We start from the raw sequence: 21,414 nt of genomic DNA, 5'->3' as shown, positions 1-21,414 counted from the left end.
ATTAGAATTGAGTGTATATAGGATTTAGATAGATAGAAATGAAGAGATGGTGTAGGCTGCTTCCCTGATTTTTCTTTTTCTTTTTAAACTTTTAACTTTGTTTATTTTTATCTTTTGGCCGTGCTGTAGCATGTTCAAACCCATATCCCCTGCACTAGAAGCACAGTCTTAACCACTGGACCACCAGGGAAGTCCCTCCCTGATGTGTTTTTATGTATTGTTTTATTTCATTCTAAGTTAAAGAAAATTCCTTCAGTTAGTTTCCAGTAAAATTTGTCTTCTCAGTTTTGGAAAAAGCATTTTAGGAAGGTCATAGTGAATCGGTGATAAAGAGTTTTGAAGTTGCCATGTTTTGAAATGCAAAGGTAAGATGCAATATGCGAGACCTGTGTTCGATCCCTGGGTTGGGAAGATCGCCTGGAGAAGGGAAAGGTTACCCACTCCAATATTCTGGCCTGGAGAATTCCATGGACTATACAGTCCATGGTGTCACAGAGTCGGACACGACTGAGCGACTTTCACTTCACTTGCTAAGTGCTTCTTTTTTGCCTTCTTAATACAGATGCCCCTCAATCTTACCAACGCTGTGGCTACAGCCCGACAATTATTAGCTTACACTGTGGAAGCAGCCAACTTTTCGGACAAGATGGATGTTATATTTGTGGCTGAAATGATAGAGAAATTTGGAAGATTTACCAAAGAGGAGAAATCAAAAGAGGTATTTTCTGGTTTGGATTTGTAGCATATAGTATGTCAGCAAATGGTCGTGTGATAGAGCTGACTCTCTATTTTTAAAGCCTACTTATGTTTGCTGTATTTGAACTAAATATACCTTTTTATTTCCAGAATTGTCATTGAGAAACCTATGCTCCATCTGTCATGGGGACTTGTTGGGAGGAGTAGAGGTGGATTGTTAGTTCTTGGAAATCAGGTACCAGGGTAGGGCAGAACCAGCCTGTGAGAAAGCAGCTTTTTCTGCATCTATGGTGTGTGTGAGTTGGGCTGCATCTCTCAGGCTGCCTGGGATTTCCCTTCTCCCCACTGGTGTGTTTTCATCTTTCTTCTTTGTTTTTTTTCAGTCACCACTTAAATTTGTTGGTTGAAGAAATCTTTGTATGCTTTACAATTTACAATGTTCAGAAAGTAGAATCTTTCTTATTCTATTAATTTTTTAAATTTAATTTTAAATTAGAGGGTAATTACAGTATTGGGATAGTTGCTGCCATACATCAACATGAATCAGTCATATGTTGAAAATATGTCCCCTCCCTCTTGAAACCCCCTCCCACCCCCTCCCCACCCCAGCCTTCTAGTTCGTCACAGAGCACTGGCTTTGGGCTCCCTGTGTCATACAGCAAACTCCCACTTGTTCATCCTTCTTCATCAGAGTTTTAGTTCCCCAGATCTTTTGTTAAATTGCTTTGGGAATGTCCTAGAGAAAATGTAAGACTATTTTAGCACTTTTAAAACAAAATTCCAAATGATTAAGATACACGAGGCATGAAAACTTAGTGACTTTGAAAAGGGGCCATGGTCAAGCTATGATATTCCTGTCCACATGATACCCTTCAGGGGAAGACATTGACAGCTACTGTTTGCAGAATGAGTGAGCAGCAAATAATGTTTTGAATAAGTTTTTAGCTGCAGATTAACATGTTTTTAAACTTTATTTCCAGCCAGGTGACAACTTTTATATAAACTGTTTCTCTTGTGATGGAATCACATAAAAATGAATTTTTGAGCTAGGATAAACCTAGATTAGGTCATACACTGAAGCCTAAAGAAAATTAAATAATTTCTCTAAGGTTTTAGAGCTAAATTATGTAGGGCTGAAAACAACCCAAGAACTTTAGCTGTCTAATCCAGCAATTTTCTACTGTATCACATTTACTTTCTAGAAGAGCTTTGCTCTGTCATGGTATTCCAAAAGTATTGTGGGGAAAACACTGAACTAAACAAAGTCTTAATATATTTCTTTATGTGGGGCATCTCACATTCATTAATGTGCTAAAAGGTGGTATTGATTTGGCCAAAAAATTCATTCAGCTTTTTATGCACAGTGGTATGGATAAACCCAAATGAACTTTTTGGCCAACCCAATAATATCCCTTGTTTCTCTACATAATTTAACCAAGGGAACTTTTTGCATGTGGTATCTATTAATGTCTGACATTTTGGTGATAAATTTTGAAATTGCAGCTCTAGTACATTAGATACTTTACTTGATGTAGGATAGCTGATAAAGGAAAGAAAATAGTGACATGTTTATAAATGGGATTCAGAACACCAGACCACCTAATGATGACATGGCATTTCGCTGTTGTTATCTGAACTTCAGACTTTAAATTCCTAATGAATTGTTCCTTTGCTTGATTCTGTCCTTGGGCCATAGCCCGCTTCCCATGATGAGTTTTTCTGGTGCTGGGAGGAGCCGTGTGAATCCTGGCTCTGTGGTAATCCTGCTCTCCCTTGTTGATTATAATCACAGGTTAGGTGCCCACATGATTAGAAGTCATTCATGGAGGCTGGATGTTTCAGGTCACTAGAGTAATTGGAATGGCTTTTGGAATTTGTACATAGGGAAAGGTCCTGCCATCATGTGACAGACCAAAGTTTATCCCCTGGCAGCCCTGTTCTGGTGTGAGGGACTTGTGTACTCCTCCCAGCTCGGGAGCAGGAGTGTGGTGCCCTGAGGTGTACGTTTCATTGTGTTGCTGCTGTGTGGGAAGAATGGTCTGAGTTTTTGTTGCTTTGTCCTGTTCTTAGGGGGAAGCATCTTGTTGAAGACTGGAAGTGGACCTAGTTTGTGAGTTATTAACCATGGACCCTTTATTTTTAAAATGAGACATGATGTGTGCCCTGTTTAACTTGCAGAGTTTATGCAAGTGAGACAATATAGGTGAAACTATTTTTATCATTGCAAAGCTAGGATATACTTTTTATAGGGTTAAGAAATTAGCATTCTTTTTTGTACGTGTGAGGAATTTTCATTTATTTATCCCTTTTAATTGAAGTTGAGTTGATGTGCAATACTGTATGTTGTAGATACACAACAGCAGTGGCAGTTCAGTTGCTCGGTCGTGTCCTAGTCTTTGCAACCCCCTGTCTATCACCAACTCCTGGAGCTTGCTCAGACTCACGTCCATCTCATTCTCTGTCGTCCCCTTCTCTTGCCTTCAATCTTTCCCAGCATCAGAGTCTTGTGCAGTGAGTCAGTTCTTTGCATCAGGTGGCCAACATATTGGAGCTTCACCTTCAACATCAATCCTTCCAATGAATATTCAGGACCAATTTCCCTTATGATTGACTGGTTTGATTTTCTTGCAGTTCAAGGGACTCAAAGGAGTCCTCTCCAACATCACAGGTCAAAAGCATCAGTTCTTTGGGACTCAGTTTTCTTTATGTCCAACTCTCACATCCATACATGACTACTGGAAAAACCATAGCTTTGACTATATGGACCTTTGTTTTATATATACAACATAGCCATTCACAATTTCTTTTTTTTAAAATTTATTTATTTTAATTGGAGGATAATTATTTTACAATATTGTGATGATTTTTGCCATATATCAACATAAATCAGCCATAGGCATACACGTGTCCCCTCTGAAAAGTAACATTCTTATTATCTCAGAAGCTGAGAGAGAAGTCCTTTAAAAAAAAAATCAACCAGACTGCTTTAGTTACTTATCTAAAAACTTACTTTGAAGGAGATTGTTGTCACTTTCACTGGCTGACATAGAAGGTGAAATTTTAACTATCTTTGGCAACAAATGATGGCAACCTATTAAGTATAAATAGAAAAAACAGAAAATTATTCAGGATTGAACAATTGAGATATAAATGTAATATTACCTTTGATGCAGTGACAGACATTTGATTCTTTGGAAGCTTAAAATTGCAGGCTAGAGCTTTCCCTGTTTATTGCTATGTTGAGTTCATAAGGCTTAAGGGCTCTATTTTAAGTTAATTAACACTGCATAAAATTATGCTAAGGTATCTTAAAATGCATAGAGCATAATTGGACAATTAAATTGACTTTTGTATTATATCCAGAAAGTTGTTGTGCTATGGATTTTTTCATAAACAACCTGTGATTGAGTCTAGCCAACACAAGCTGGTACTCTTGTCGTCTTAGGGTAGGTGCTGAAAACTATCAAACTGCCAGATCTAAATGAGGTATTTACCAGGGTCTTTTAAAAAGAGCCGAAGGTTATCTGTCAGATAGTGTGTGTTCCATATTTACTGTAGTGATTTCTCTTATGGGAACAAACATATATATCCATTTTAAAGAGAACATCTATGAAGATTAGAGTTAGTTATGTGTTATAGTTTTCTTACTGTGCTCTAGTTTTAAATATGTAAGGCATGCACCTCACATTTTTATGTATAGAATTTTAAAAATTCTTTCATTTACTCACTTTAAGGTATAATCACATCTGTACTGGTGAGTTTCTTTTTTACTTTCAATATTTTAAATGTTTTTTTCCTTGATCTTACTTGTCAGACTTCCTGATATTGTTAACATTTTCAAAGACTCAGCCTCTGGCTTTTTGATCCTTCTGAGAACATGGTTTCTCAAACTTGCATGGGGCCCATGGTTCGTACCAGGTTCTGGGTACGAGAAGCCTGAGGATTCATATTTCCACTAAATTCCAGGTGATACTGGGCAGCGTCTTTGGCACAGACTTTGAACACCATTGTGAAGTGAAGTGAAAGTCCCTCAGTTGTGTCTGACTCTTTGCAACCCCATGGACTGTAGTCCATGGAATTCTCCAGGCCAGAATACTGGAGTGGGTATCCTTTCCATTCTCCAGGGGAACTTCCCAACCCAGGGATCGAACCCAGGTCTCCCACTTTGAGGACCACTGTAGTATATTTCTTTTCTATCCTTACCTCTTTTAAAAAAAGTGTTCTCTTTGGGTTTAACTTTTTAAAAACTTTTTTTTTTTTAATTAGAAAATTCCTAAAGTGTATAGGAGAAGGAATATTATTATTAACACTTTTGTTTTACCTTTCACTGAGTTTCGACAATTTTTGGTGCTTACCAGTCTTGCTTCATCTCTCCTCTCCACTCATTTTATGTTATCTGCCCCTCCTTCTTTCTCTCTTCCCCTCTCCCTGCGTCTCTGTGTGTCTCTGTCTTACTCTGTGTCTTTCTGTCTTTCAATGCTGGAACATTTAAGAGCACATTTTAGGTGTCATATTTCATCCATAATTTTTTTTTAATTGTAAGGAACTTTAAAATAGAACCTTGATATGGTCATTATATCACCCAAATGAACTCAAGTGCTTAATGTTATAAAATATCTAATCCGTGTTCAGTTTTCCTTGATGATTATTATTTTTTTAAATGTGGACCTTGTGTCTGGTTTCCTTATGAAATTCATTCATATAATTTTCTAGTTGGTTTTGTGGGATTTTCTAGACAGATGATTTTTGTCCGTAGACAGTAGATAACAGTTGGTTTGTCTGTTCCCGTATAAAACACATCCTGTTTTTCTGGTTATACATCGGTGAGGACCTCCAGAACTGTGCTGATGTGTGTTGGTGACGAGTGGTCTTCATGAGAACGGTATAGTGTGTCATTATTATGACATGATATATGGTATGATGTGATACTTATCTGCTTCTGCTAGGTGCCGGGGGGCTTTATCAGTGTTAGGGGGTCACATTGAAAGTAGTTCTCAGCTTGAGGTTTCTCAGACCACAGAAAAAATGAGAACTCTGTTCTCAGTTCTGTGTGAAGGTCGACTTGTGTTGACAGATTGACAGGGAAGAGTTTTTTTTACCTCCTACCTTGTGCCAAAGTCAAGATGGACAAGTTTCAAGTTTCCTTGTGATTCCCTTCCTTCCAGGAGGCTAGTTTAATGCTGGTTGGCCCTGACCCTGCTGGTGTCCCCTTTGGCTTATCAACTTTATGCTGTGGTTTTCTCCTATTAGCATGTGTTGGCAGGGCCTGGGTCTTACATGGAAGTCAAAGCATAGTCTGTGGTCAGCCGAGCTCCACCTCAGAGCTCTTTGGATTCCTGTTGTTTTGCTGTTGGTCCCTCGTGGAGCCTTTGTTTTCTGAGTGGTCAGTGGTGCATTTAAAAGGTAACTTTTTTTCCTTTACCATTTTTCACTTTTATCAGGAGAGTTGTCCATAGTACTTAGTCCTCCATGCTTCCAGAAAGGGAGATGCATGTACATTTTTGTCATCGGAAAAAACAAGATCTGCTTCCAGTGGGAGAGTTGGAGGGATCGTAGAAGTTAAGCCTTTCTGTTTGTTGTGAAGGTATGGCTGAGGATGTTGAGCATTTCACTTGGTATCTCTTTGATAGTGTTCTTCACGTGTTCTAAGAATTTTCTTTGTGAAAGTGACTGTCTACTTGGAGGAAATATTCTCCTTTTCATTAATAATTGAACAGTTGTCTTCACTGCCTTGACTAGAAACATGTCAAGAATCAGTTTTTCCCCAGTCCCATTAACTTTGCCATTGATGTGTATTTTAACTTATTTGACTCTTTTTTTAAGCATGTATTTCCCACCAGGACTTCCCTGGTGGATCAGACAGTCAAGAATCTGCCTATAATGCAGGAGACTGTGGTTCTATCCCTGGGTTGCGAAGATCCCCTAGAGGAAGGAAATGGCAACCCACTCCAGTATTCTTGCCTAGAGAATTCCGTGGACAGAGGAGCCTGGCAGGCTACAGTTTGTGGGGTTGCAAAGAGTTGGCTATGACTGAGTGACTAACACACTTTCTCACTCTCTGTGTATGTTTTAATTTAAAAAGAATTATCTCTTAAACTTTGTTAGGCTATTTCAGATACTTTCTATAAGGCAGTAGAGGATAAATGCAACTTTTATTCCCTGTGACATTATTTTCAATCTTTTCCCCTTCCCACTTATTTTCCCATCGCCATCCTCTTTATTTTTGTACCAGAGTGACATCAGAGCTTTCATCTTTGCCATAGTCCTGGTGACCATCACATTTGGGCCTTTCGAGCACTGACTACTTATCAAGCTGAGCAGCGTTCAGTGGGGTCCCCAGGCCCTCAGGATGCTGAAGCTGGTTAATAATGCCATAAACACACTCTTAAAAGTTGGCTTTCAGAACAGAGCAATTCCCTCATTAAAGTAATCAGGGCAATATAGCATACTTTAAGATGGGAATGATATTAATACAGTTATTTATAATTAGGAAAAACCATGAAGTTTACTTGAACTAAAATAATGACATCATCTGAGTTATTATTTAGTCGAGTTTGAACTGTGTGTCAGTTCTGTACTTTCTGTCTCCATCTCAGCTGTCCCCAGATGACAGCTCAGCATACTGCCCTGTGGTATATGTGTCTAATTCTTGCTTCTCTGGTTATTAGAATTGCCCAGGTACCCCCTGCTGACTTTGTGCTTGAAACAAGAATGTGGGAAGGGGCCTAGATTTCTTGGCTTTTCTCAAAAACTATATGAATTGCTTAATGAAGATATTTGCCTTCTGTTCTCTCTCTGTGTGTCTTTCTTAAAGAAAGACAGTTTTCATAGGGTTCTTGGTCTCATTTTGCAAATGGGCAAACAGAGACTTGGAGAGGATAAGTAATTTGCTATGGACATTTAACTTGTAAGGGATGGTTGAACTCTTAACCCAGGAGAACTTAACTCCAAGGCACGTAAGCATTCTCGCTGCAATGTTATTTTGTACGCCTGTTACATTAAAATCAAATACCATCAAGTTGAGTTTATCTATTGTGTGTTACGTGAACCAACATCAGAAATTCATGAAATTTACAGGTGATTTTAATCTAGTTTTGCCCGGGATTGCAAACATAAATATTGAGAAGAGCATGAAATATTCTGCCTCTTACCACAGATGACATTTAATGGTTTCATTGTTATTAATGTGGCATTTTCATTTCTTTACCCTTTTATCTTGGATGAAATGCGTTCACAGTGTTTTCATTTGATCCTCACCCTTTGGTATGACAGATTGCAGAGCAGGTGCATGACTCTTCCGACCCTTCCATGGCCGGCGTGGCCTTCAGGGAATGCAGTTGAAGAGAAATACGGTGCTTCCCAACACATTGGTTGCAGTTATTAAACTGTACCTGTGTGTCACATTTCAGGGATGGTTTTTTAATCCAGTGTAATTTTTCATGTACTGTTATTCTTTTTGTGTCCTTTTTTGCCACCATGAAGGATTCAGAACTACTTCCATAACCAAGCTCCAGAAGCATGTAGTGTTTCATGATTGCTTGCTATAGCGGATATTTCGGCTACAAAACTGTTTATTTAATTCATAGCCATTTATAATGAAATAATGGGGGGGGGAAGCTTATCCTCAGCTAAGGCAACCACTTTTATTAGCTCTATACCTTCTTACAGATACTACTACTTCTTTTTTTTTTTTTTTTAACAGTTATTGACACATGTCAAATTCTTTGGCTGGCATTATCCAGTGACCCATAGCTGTAGTTTCTTGATTAAAAAATAAACAGCTTTTCAAAAGAGATGATATATCAGTTAGGTCTCATGTTAGATTTTCATAAAGCCCATACATGTAGAACTTGTAAAGAAATTTCCAAACTAGTTGTAAAATTGCTGATTTTTTTGAGTACTTCATAAATATTTGAGAAGTGCCTTGGAGGAGAATTGGTATTTTCTTGTATTTTATCTTTTAAATTTTTGCAGGCAACGGCCATTTCTTTTCTGATAGCTATAGAACATATCATACAGTGTCATCTCTTATTTATTTTTGTATACAGTTTTGAAAATACAAATTTGAAAGGTAAGAATAATAGGTAAAAATGTAACCAAATTCTCTAGCTTCTCTGAATTCCCATTAAGAGGTGGTAGTTATTTTCTAGGTGCTGTAAAAGTGGCTGAGACACAAATGCAGAAGTCACCACCCATCTTCATAACTCCAGTAATAAGCACTTCTGTTAAAGTGAAATTTACCCCCATCCCTACTGTTTTTAGGAATATATACTGAGGTGCTGGTATTTTCATGAAAGTGAAAAGAAAGTGAACTCACTCAGTTGTGTCCGACTTTTTGTGACCCCATGGACACAGGTTTCTCTGTCCATGGGATTTTCCAGGCAAGAATACTGGAGTGGTTTGCCATTTCCTTCTCCAGAGATCTTCCTGAACCAAGGATTGAACCCAGTCTTCTACATTGTAGGCAGACGCTTTACCATCTAAGCCACAGGGAAGCCTGGTGTTTTCATCAGTTGTACAAATGAACAAGCTCAGTGTTCTACATAGTTTGATTGTAGGTTCTTCTTAATTCTTTGTCAGTTGATCTTGTTCATATCTTGGGTTTAAATGAGTTGCCTCTTGAGAGAATATATGAGTCCATTAAAATTGGGTTTTGTGGTTAAATTCCATTACTATCTGTTATTTATTACTCTGTTTCTTTCATCTCTTGCAGGTATCACAACCTGGTCACTTTAAAAAGAAATGTATTTAGTTGCTTATTATATATTTTCTTGATAGATACAGACTCCAAAATAGATCTCCTATGTTTCTCTCACTGCTATATCTCCATTGCTTGGGATAGTGTCTGGCTCACCTTGGTCCTCAATAAATATTTAGTCAGGGAGTGAATGGGTATTATATAGCTACTGGCTTTTATACGAGAAGTTACGCTAATGAATGAGTATGAATATAAGTAGGACATTGTGCTGTCCCTGCCCCCAAGATGTTTATATTGGAATTAAAATAAGGACAGAATTGTGACACATGATAGTAACGGCAGTATGAAGTCAATTAAGTGTATTTGAATTGGATAAGATGATGGGGCTTTACAGAGGAAATAGAGGCAGTTTTGCTGGGTACATTGTTCCTCTTTATATATGAACATATAGACTTTAAAAATGTACCCTTCTTAACACTTCTTCTAGAGCCTGTCATTCTCAAAGAGACTTATTTTGGGATGGAAATGAAAGAAAAAAAGGAAAAGCAGCAGTAAAATTAGAGCTGTGTTTTGAATGCCTGCCATGTGCAAGGCATAGTTTGAGGAGCCTTATAGTTATTAGTAGAGCTTAATCTTCACAACATTCAGAAAAGACAGGATGGTTATTATCCTTGTTTCACAAATAAAGGAAGGTACGGAAGGTGCCAGCCCTGTTCCATGGCTCAGGGGTGGAATCCGGTAGATTTCCGCAGGCTTGTCTTCTTCCTGAAATGAAGCATGGGTGGAAAGGACTGATCTTTTTCCAGACCCACCTTAGCCCTCATAATTACATACCCTGGGAAGAGTATTGGAGGCAGAACAGGGTTGAAAAGCTCAGCTGGACTCTTCTAGGGTGATGAAAAGACATCTGCTGAAATGTCCTTGGCAGTCTGGCTTGGCTTTGGGGCTTTTGAGGCTTTTTTCTTGGTTAGAGGACCTGCCAGCTTGTCAGTCCTCCAGTGCTACCTCCACAATGCTTGTGTGCTCCACTTCTCGTGAACAGTTTGCTCAATAGTAGACCCTCCTGGGAACAGGCTGTCTGCTTATCCTGGACTGTTCAGTGCACTTTTCTGATATGAGACCTACAAGTCACCAGCAACGACAGCCTGTTGATAGTTCACTGGTGTTGCCTGACAGATGTTTACATCTGTAAGTTATGAACTGAGCTAATGAAAAAAATTCAGGAAATGAAACAAGCAGTGGAAAAGTGGACACTTCTTGGGATTCATTTGTTTCTCTGATCATGTAAATCTAAAAGCATCCCTTGAGTTGGGAGACGGGGAAGAAGCAGCTCATTCAAGATAAAGGGGGAAACGTGTGCACAGACTCACGTGATGGCCCAGCGCATACAGAGAACTCAAGTAGTTGGACATACCTAGGGTTTTAAACATGACAGGATGCTAAAGAGGTCACCAGTATATTCTTCTGTTTTTAATTAATTGAAGTATAGTTGATTTAATGTTGTGCCAGATACTTCTTGATCATATTAAGTAATGCTTATGCAAAAAGAAGATAAGTGTTTTTCCAGACAGAGTTGAGATCTGTTTATTCCGAGAATCATGTGATTTTCTTCCCCTTGATTAATATAAATGCCTTTCTCCCCCCACTCCCTGACGGTGCCCCCTACCCCCACCCCAACCTGTCAATTAGAGTACTACATGTCAGTCTTTTCCCTGATGATTTGGTGGTTACGTGAGTACACTGTTTTGAGCTAAATATTACCGAATGGTTATAACAACTGTGCTCTTCCTATCTGAAGATGCCTTAATGAGAAATGAGTCAAGTGCTTGTTGGGTTTTCCTGTGAAAATTTAGACTGAATGCCCATCTTAGTGTCTCATTAGAATTTTGGTGATGTAAAGCCTCCTGTGTGGGCTTTAAAGATCTTCCTTTTCTCTCTTGCACGCCTGCTAGCTTGGCGATGTGATGGTTGACATTGCAAGTAACATCATGTTGGCTGATGAACGCGTCCTGGGGCTGGCGCAGAGGGAGGCCAAAGCCTGCAGTAGAATCGTTCAGTGTCTGCAGCGCATCGCCACATACCGACTGGCAAACGGAGCTCATGTTTATTCAACAGTAAGTGTCACGTTATCCTAGATTTCTAAGGAAAAGGTTCATTGAAAGCAGCTCTAACCTCAAAATAGATAGGTCTCATCCCATTATGGGGTATTTTGTTACTGCTGATTATTACAGAATTTCCTGTTCTCAGACATTTAAAAAGACAGTTTTGCTTCTGAGTAGTCTGTTTTCTTGGTAACTGGGCTTAATTTGTAATTTGAACAGTTACCACCATCTCATCCTCTGAAACTTTCCACAACACAAATAAGAATACCATAGCCTTGCCCTCCCGTTACACATCCTAGCTGATATTGTCTTCTGGGCCCTGAAGGAAGTTTTGAGACAGTGCTTGATTGACTGCCCAGGTTTCAATTTCAAAAGGGAACTAGGATTCCCCCAACTCTTGTGAACCTATTGACATTTTTCAGTCAATTCCACTTTGGGGGAAGTTAGTTATTTACATGTAATAACCAATCTTGGGCTTCCCTGGTGGCTCAGTGGTAAAGAATCCATCTGCCAATGCAGGAGATGTGGGTTCGATCCCTGGGTTGGGAAGATCCCCTGGAGAAGGAAGTGGCAATCCACTCTAGTATTTTTGCCTGGGAAATCCCATGGACAGAGGAGCCTGGCGGGCTACAGTCCAGGGGGTTATAAAAGACTTGGACACAATTTAGTGACTAACCAACAGCAATGATCACTCTGTTAAATAATCTTAAATTTTGTTTGTGCAGAATTTCTTGGTGTACTGCTTTACTTTTTCTGTTCTAAAATGTAGATATGATAAATGTGGGAACTATGATAAATAATGTTTTGTTTTATTCTTTTAGCAGTCATATTCTGCTCTGGCCCATGATTTTCATTTTCTAACTATTTTAGTGGGTTCATTGAATGTTTTCTACTTCCGCCTATGATTTTATACAATTCAAAATTACCGTCTTTCCATTAACTGATGGAATCTTTTTGATGAGACCGTGTTTTATTGATCCTTTTGTTCAGTTAAGTTTAGTATTACTTTCTTGAATAATAAACAGAATGGAGGCCTAGACTGGCTCCTGTCAGGACAATGTAGTTTAGGGTAGGTGCTCTCTGTGACCTTACTTGAAATGAGCTTGCCAGTTTGAGGGCCACACTTGGTCCTCCCAGATCATTTAAACCTGTTTTCCATCCTATGCTTCACCCTTGCTTATTATTTAGCACAGAGAGCTTCCTTCATTCTCCTGAGAACCCACAGGTATAATAGAGGGTGTAGGGGGTATTTGTACACCATTTCAAAGCATAAAAAAGTTCCTGAGAAACAATATATCTGCTTAAGACATGGCTTCAAGGGCACTTCAAAATGGCACTTTTCTTTCAACTGAGGTTTCAGATGTTTATCATAATTCTAATCTGTCTTTGATTAATAAAAAATTTCAAATACAATTTGCTGGCAAGTATGATTGAATTTAGTAAGATTTTTCACACTCTGTCACCTGTGGGGCAAAACTAAATGCAAAGATTTCTTACCCTTAAAAATTTGGGGAACTGCCAAATATTTTCTACTATATATATATGGTACTTGAAAAAATTCTACCTTCATATATTTAAAAATTTTAATCTTCCTGATAGATTTTGGACATCTTACACGAAAGTCCTATATTAAAAAAAAAAAGTTTAAAGGAGAACTTTGTCCACCTATGGCACTTAGGATGGTGCCCTGCTTCCATAGTAAACGTAGAATTAACCGTCCTTAAAGGAGGGAGTTTACTGCACATCCTGTCGTCTTGCTGGATGTAAACGAAACCGGTCAGCCTGTCACTTCTTATGTTAGCTCTGTCGTGGTTCTGACAGGTGGGAGTGGTGCCAGAAGCTCCTGGACATGGGTGGATGGTTGTTTGTATCCGCAGACCATAGGTTTTGATAGACTCTCAAGTTCAGTCGCACTCCTGCATTGCTTAAAATTGTCAGGACAGGTGCCATCTTTTTCAGGTGATTTTTCTGGCCTAATTCGCCCTTCAAAATCTGTTCATTTATTTCTGTGTGGACTAGCACCTCCCTTCCTTTTCTGAAGAAACCTTTGCCATGAGTCTGTATAAAGATTTTATTGGTGACACTTAATGCTAAGTATTGATGTTCCTGTGAAAGGAAGAAGTGTAAAGATGTTATGAAGCATTGAATAAGGCAGCTTTTAAGTGTGCTAAGATCATTAAGGGGGTCTACTGATTTCTCTAGCTGTTTTTTCTTTTTTTTTTTTAATCAGGATACTTCCATTTTCAACTTATAAATTCCTGCAACTACTCTTCAAATTATTAATTGACTTCTCATTTATATCTGACCTTCCATACTTCATGACTTACTCTTTTCCTCTTCGTGGGTGTCTTGCTATTTTAGGACATCCTTCTGTAGCTGGCATCTTTTTTGATTCGGCCAGTTATCTGCACAATGTCTTTGTTTAGTAAGAGCTCAAGCTTTGTCTTCTAGCTTATGTAGTATTTTGTGTTTGAAACTCTTTGAAAGTGCTTTTCCCCCCCATGTTATAAATCTTTTGTAACTCCTGTTTGATTGACTTTTGAAGTATTCACCCAATATTGCTCTGGAAGCTTATGTCATCAAGGCTACTGGCTTCACTGGGATGACATGTACCGTGTTCCAGAAAGTGGCAGCCACTGACCGGACAGGCCTTTCTGACTATGGGAGGCGAGATCCGGATGGAAACCTGGATAAACAGCTGAGCTTTAAGTGCAACGTTTCGAATACATTTTCAAGTCTGGCTCTGAAGGTACGTTATATTCTGTAGTCATTTAAGACTTGTAGTTAGATTAGAATACAGTACCTCCATATCCATAGGTTCGGTATCTACAGATTCAACCCAACTGCAGATTGAACATATCCAATTTAAAAAAATATCCCGAAAAGTTCCAAAAAGCAAAACTTAAATTTGCTACATGCTGGCAACTATTTGCATAGGATTTACATTATATCTACGGTTATTTGTATAACACCTGCAATAGGTATTATAAGTAATCTAGACATCATTTAAAGTAAGTATACCAGAGGGTGTGCCTAGGTTATATACAGATATTATGCCATGTTAAATAAGAGACTTGAGCATCCACAGGTTTTGGTATCCAAGAGGATCCTGGAATCAGTCCTTTGAGGATATGGAGGGTGCTGCACTTAAATGCTCTGCTTTGCAAAAATAATCTTACCAAAGGTTGTTTGGAGGGAGAAGTGTATTAGAATTGCCTTTGTTCTTGTTTTGAAAGAAATTCAGATGAAGAAGGAACACATCATGGCCTTCATGGCCCTAGCCATTTTTGCCCTCTGGACCCCTTTCTGCATATGAATATATCACAATTAAATTTTATGACTGGAGTGGTAAAAGCATGAATATATTAGTTACATATTGAGACATTTTCTTTGACTTTAAAGTTCATTTTTATGCTGCTGATTTTAAAGACATGAAGACATTTTTGTAGACTTCCTAAAAGTATTTGGTGCCCGTGGCTCTGTGCTCGTGGGCCTAATGGCAAAGTCCCGGCATTTAATTCAGCCAGCTATATATCAAGATTTTTTGCACAGAAGTGCAGACATGAGTGTTTGTAAATTGGGGCTCCCCTGGTGGCTCAAATGGTAAAGCATCTGCCTGCAATGTGGGAGACCAGAGTTTGAGCCCTAGGTTAGGAAGATCCTCTGGAGAAGGAAATGGCAACCCACTCCAGTACTCTTGCCTAGAAAATTCCATGGATGGAGGAGCCTGGTAGGCTATAGTCCATGGGGCTGCAAAGAGTCGGACATGACTGAGCGACTTCACTGCAGCAAGCAAAATTAAAAGCATTTTTATTGGTTTTTAAAATTGGGGGTTTAGGCGTGTTTTATTAAACTACATTGAAGCAAATGGTGGAAGTACAGTTTGACCCCCTAATGGAAGTGTGTTTTTTCATTGAGTTTTGTGTGGCTATGTGTAATTGTGTTCTTGGTGGTTTTTAATTACACAGTACTTTTCTTTTTTTATAGTTCGTTTCTTAATTATATTGCAAACGATATTCCATCCATTCCAGTGTTAATGCCTGCATAGTAATCAAATAGGTCTTAGATGTCCTGGTACACTGGAAGCGCAATGAATATTGAATGAATGAGTGAATGGATAAATGAAGAATTAATATATTTTGTCATACTTTGGTGGTTTAGTCTGGTGGTGGTTTAGTCGCTAAGTCATGTCCAACTTTTGCAATCCCATGGATTGGGAATCTTCCAGGCTCCTCTGTCCATGGGATTCTCCAGACAAGAATACTAGAGTGGGTTTGGAGTCACGCTTTACACTTGTGACCTCCATAAGGAGAGCCAGTTTGCCTAATTTAGAAATAATCGTAACTTCTCCCTTGCCCAAGACAGCTATCTCAGCTATATCAGAATGTCTAATGATAATATATTTACTTGATGGCATATATTCAGAGGAAAATTAGCAAGATTTATTTATTACTCTTGGCTCTGGGAGAGTGTTTTGCACCTAGCAGTGCAACTCCTTAGTGTCTGTTCCTTTGCTTAGAGTGTAGTATTGGTAAAAACATACTGCAAAAGGCATCGAAACAGCATCACACACAAGCCCACAAGAGAGGGGTGTGTGTCTTTGAGGAACACTTAAAATTGATGAACCCTTCTATCTTAGATGATCACAGTTGGTAGGAAGGGATTAAAAATGATGAAACTCAACATTTCATCAATTTCACAACCTACCCCTCTGGGTAAGGAGAGTTTCTACCTGCTGAAGTAGAAAGCTTTAAATGAACACTCTTAAATTTGTCAATTTCATACTGTTCCATCATTTAAGATCATCTTGTGGCCAGAAACCAAGGATGCATCACACTATTATTCATGCTTCATAGATGGACATGCTTACACCGAGTGAAAAAGGACCATATCCTTTGTGATACAAAAGTCAGTTAAAAATTTTTGCATTGACAATGCAAAATGCCTTAGCATTTTAACAGAAAACTTTTACATTTTAGGCTTTATATTATGGCAGCTTTTATTCTCTTTGCTTGTGCTTGTTTGTTTTTTTTTTTTTAATGCCATCAATGGACTAACTAGATCTTGAACATGTCATAATTGATTGTATTGCCCTTGGATGGGAGAACACGCTAGCATATAAAGTTAAACCCATAAGAAGGCAGTCCTTAGCTGTAGGAGCCTAACTGGAGTTGTTTTCTACATATTTTTTGAATCCCTATTGTCCTGTCTTTGCTCTCTTTATTACCATCACAGCCCAGTTTGGACTTTCATTCTATATTGCCCATACCATTGTGAGCTTCTGTTCAGTCTCTGTGTCTCCAGGCTCTTCTTAAAAATCTATGCTTTTCTGAAGCAGGACACCCCAAACTGGTGCTCTGTGACCACCTGGAGGGATTGGGTGGGGATGGAGGTGGGAGGGGGTTTCAGGATATGGGGGGAGACATGTATACCTATGGCCAATTCATTTGATGTATATATGACAAAATCCATCAAAATATTATAAAGTAATTATCCTCCAATTAAAATAAGTTGATTAAAAAAAAATCCATGCTTTTCATACAGGTTGGTCTGCCTAGGGCAGTATTCAGCCAATGCATACCAGTCCAACCATGAAAGTTAGTAAAATATTGAAGTGCTTCCTTACCCTTTAGTGAATAGCTGTGCTGTGCCCCCGTGCCACCCTCCCACCCTCCCGGGTCCCCTGAGTCCCTCCACAGCTGACATTCTGGTCCTTCTGGGAACACTCTCCAGTCTGTCCGCTCTTTAGCGACTGAAGGGCCTGCAGAGCCAAGGACCTATAGGACCTTCCCCTCTGTTCACATTCTTTGATTGTGAATGTTATCCCTGGGTCTGTCCCACATGGAGATGACCTTGCAGATCCCACGATAAATTCTTCATGTCCTTTGGGAGGCTGGCTGTCAGTAACTTAATAATTTGGCATTTATCTGCCCTTGTCTACTTTGTTGTCTCTTCCAACCACTGACCAAGTTTACTTAGGCCAGCCCCATGCTAATTCTTCTACTAGAATCCCTGCTCGTCTGCTCCCCTCCCTTCCCCAGCTGCTTGGTTCTGTGATAACACCCAGCAGACGGATGTAACCTTCGAGAATCCTAACTAATTCCATCTGGTCAATCCTTGCCTCTCCCATCCTCATCTTCATTTCTCTTCCTCACTTTGCCCATAGCGTTTTGCTCATCTCTGTCATTGCATGTTACACACAGGGGCCCAATGGGCTTCTTATTCCTGCACTGGACTGAGGGTTGCTTGAGGTCAGAGCTGCTCTTTACATCACTGATGAATTCCAGTGCTGGCCCTCAGTCATTCAACCATTTGGAGATTGAATTACCTGTGGTATGACTCTTTCAGCACCTAATCTAAATTTTTTCTTTACCAAATGCTTCCTTCCACTGTTGGTACCATAAGTCAGATTTGTTAGCATCACAAAATATTACCTGTTTTTTGTTAAATATTAAGAACTTTTAGTAACTGTTGGTGTTTTGAATTCAGTAATTATTGTAGCCAGAACGAATTGGTTTTTTAAAATTTTCTTGGCAGGAATTTGGAAATCAGGTTTTCTTTATGTATCCCACGTTTCTGTTGTCCCATCGAGGGCTTTAGCCCAAATGAAGTTTTCATTTCCAAGCCAGTCGTGTACATCTTCACGCTTCCTTCCTTAATGTGTGCCCCTTTTCATGGCCTTAGTCACCCCCCTGCTCAGGGAAATCCCTGTTACTCTCTTCTAAGAACCAGTTCAGATGGCAGCTTCCTTTTTTTTCTCAGACAGAATTCATTGTGGCCATTAGTTCATAGTGCTTTGTTCATTGTCTGGAATAAATAGAAGCTGATATGCTGGTGAGTTGAGTTATACTAAGAGGCTAGAAGATATGGCTACTAAAATGTGTTCATGGTCTGTTCCCCTGCTTAAAAGCTGTGCAAACTTGGGCAAGTACCTTAACTTCTCTGAATGTCAGTTTCTTTCTCTTACATAGGAATCATGAAGTGGTGTTAAACTCAAAAGGGTTATTGAGAGGGTTTAATGAGGCAAATATGTAAGACATACACAACAGTGCCTGGTACAGGACAAGCACTTAATAAATGTTAAGCTTGTATTGTTTTATTATGGTTATTGTCTCTTCCTTGCTAAATTTTGAATATTTGAGGTCAGGGACTGTGGCTTATTTCATTGTTTATCTCTAGATTCTGCACAGGGCCCTGAGTAGAGGAATGAAACATCTAATAAACATCGTTGAATAAAAATTAACAGCCAAGCTTAATTAGTGAAGTCAGTTAAAAAAATTCTAAAGGCAAGCATAATCCTTGTTAATCTTCAGCAGTGAGATAATCAAAAGGTAGAATGCAGTTAATAACTAATTATGCATAAGAAAATAATTAGGATGTATCTGAACACCTATCTGTTTAAAATCCAGTGAGTAGATAGTCAAGAAAACATGAACAAATTACTGTTTCAGTCAGCTAGCTCTTTGGCCCGTTCTAATTTTATTGTTAAAATTCTAGAGACTTAAACAAAATGAGGATTTCAGAAAATTTTAATTTATCAATTACATAGTTTTCGGAGTCAAGATTATTTCACAAGGAATGGTAAAATCTAGTGGAAATATTTGAGTTAACATCCCTTATGATACTTAACCATGTTCTTCTCAGTGTCATTCTAAATAAGCAAAAATGCATGCAAATAAATTCATGATGAGAGCTCAGTGATGACATTAATTTCATGTGTGTTTATAGTTTGTCAGTTTTGATTATTTAAAACTAATCCTGAACTGTGGCGGTCAGAACGTGAGGTTCTAGGTGATTGTTGGTAAGTCAGTTACTTTAAGGCATTTTTCTCTCCCCAGCCTCCAGATAACACCTGCTACCCTACAGCGGTATAGGCAGATCTTTGAAATATTGTGGGTTTGATTCCAGATAAGTGCAGTAAAACAAATACTGTAATAAAGCGAGTTACATGAGTTTGTGGTTTCCCAGTGCATATAAAAGTTATATTTACACTATACTGTGGTCTATTAAATCGGTGATTGATTATGCCTAAAAAATAGTGCTGTTCTTCAGTTGCTTAGTCCTATCCATCTCTTTGCGACACCATGGACTACAGCATGTCAGGGTCCTCCGTCCTCCCCTATCTCCTGAGTTTGCTCATATTCTTATCCCTTAAGTCAGTGGTGCTATCTAACCATCTCATCTTCTGTTGCCCCCTTCTTTTGTCTTCAGTCTTTCCCAGTATCAGGGACTTTTCCATTGAGTTGGCTCTTTGCATCAGGTGGCCAAAGTATTGGAGCTTCAGCATCAGCCCTTCCAATGAATATTCATGGTTGATTTTATTTAGGATTGACTGGTTTGAGCTCTTTGCAGTGCAAGGGACTCTCAGGAGTCTTCTCCAAAACCATAGTTCAAAAGCATCAATTCTTTGGAGCCCAGCCTTCTCTACGGTCCAACTCTCACATCCATACTTGACTGTTGGAAAAACTATAGCTTTGACTATACAGACCTTTCTTGGTAAAGTGATGTCTCTGCTTTTTTTTTTTTAATACGCTGTCTAGGTTTGTCATAGCTTTCCTTCCAAGGAGTAAGCATCTTTTAATTTCATGACTGCAGCTACCATCCACAGTGATTTTGAAACCAAAGAAAATAAAATCGGTCACTGCTTCCACTTTTTCCTCTTCTGTTTGCTATGAAGTGATGAGACCAGAAGCCATGTTCTTAGTTTTTTGAATGTTGAGTTTTAAGCCAGCTTTTTCACTCTCCTCTTTCTCTCTGATTAAGAAACTCTTTAGTTCCTCTTCATTTTCTGCCATTAGAGTGGTAGCATCTGCATATCTGAAGTTGTTGATATTTCTCCCAGCAATCTTGATTCCAGCTTGTGATTCATCCAGCCTGGCAATTTTGCATGATGTGCTCTGCATAGAAGTTAAATAAGCAGGGTGACAGTATACAGCCTTGACATTCTCCTTTCCCAAGTTTGAACCAGTTCATTGTTCCATGTAAGGTTCTCATTGTTGCTTCTTGACCTGCATACAGGTTTCTCAGGAGACAGGTAAGGTGGTTTGATATTCTAATCACTTTAAGAATTTTCCATAGTTTGTTGTGGTTCACGTAATCAAGGCTTTCGTGTATTCAGTGAAGCAGAAGTAGATGTTTTTCTGGAATTCCTTTGGTTTTTCTATGATCCAGCAGATGTTGGCAATTTGATCTCTGGTTCCTTTTCCTTTTCTAAATCCAGCTTATATATCTGGAAGTTCTCAGTTCATATATTGCTGAAACCTAGCTTGAAGGATTTTGAGCAGAACCTTACTAGCAGGTGAAATGAGCACAATTGTATGGTAGTTTGAACAGTCTTTGTCATTGTCTTTCTTTGGGATTGAAATGAAAACTGACCTTTTCCAGTCCTGTGGCCACTACTGAGTTTTCCAAATTTGCTGGCATAATGCACTTTCACAGCATTATCTTTCAGGATTTGAAATAGCTCAGCTGGAATTCCATCACCTCCCACTAGCTTTATTTATAGTAATGCTTCCTAAGGCCCACTTGACTTTACACTCTAGGATGTCTGCCTGTAGGTGAATAACAGCACCACCATGGCTATCCAGGTCATTAAGACCTTTTTTGGACAGTACTTCTGTGTATTCTTGCCACCTCTTCTTAATCTCTTCTGCTTTTATTAAGTCCTTATTGTTTCTTTCCTTTATTGTGCCCATCCTTGCATGAAATGTTCCTTGATAGCTCTAGTTTTTTTGAAGAGACCTCTAGTCTTTCCCATTCTGTTGTTTTCCTCTGTTTACTTGCATTGTTCATTTAAGAAGGCCTTCTTATCTCTCCCTTCTCTTCTCTGAAACTCTGCATTCAGTTGGGTATATCTTTCCCTTTTTCGCTTGCCTTTCACTTCTCTTCTTTCCTAAGCTCTTTGTAAATCCTCCTCCC

The 21,414-nt window shown here is 38.9% G+C and overlaps 1 protein-coding gene across 3 annotated transcripts in view; it reads left to right on the top strand.

The window, feature by feature from the left end:
• ADGRA3 (adhesion G protein-coupled receptor A3) overlaps nt 1-21,414 on the top strand; it is a 130,174-nt gene that overhangs the window by 72,415 nt on the left and 36,345 nt on the right. For 2 of the 3 annotated variants that reach the window (XM_060417563.1, XM_027970897.2), the window contains 3 exons: nt 563-718; nt 11,347-11,508; nt 14,042-14,245. In XM_060417563.1, the coding sequence (XP_060273546.1) occupies nt 563-718; nt 11,347-11,508; nt 14,042-14,245 (522 nt within the window). The remainder of the gene's footprint in view (nt 1-562; nt 719-11,346; nt 11,509-14,041; nt 14,246-21,414) is intronic. The other variant, XM_042251854.1, reaches the window with a different exon arrangement.

This window comes from Ovis aries, chromosome 6, assembly GCF_016772045.2.
Source record: "Ovis aries strain OAR_USU_Benz2616 breed Rambouillet chromosome 6, ARS-UI_Ramb_v3.0, whole genome shotgun sequence".
NCBI lineage: Eukaryota > Metazoa > Chordata > Mammalia > Artiodactyla > Bovidae > Ovis > Ovis aries.
Note: the sequence above shows the minus strand (reverse complement) of the source record. Positions and strands in the feature narration are given on the sequence as shown.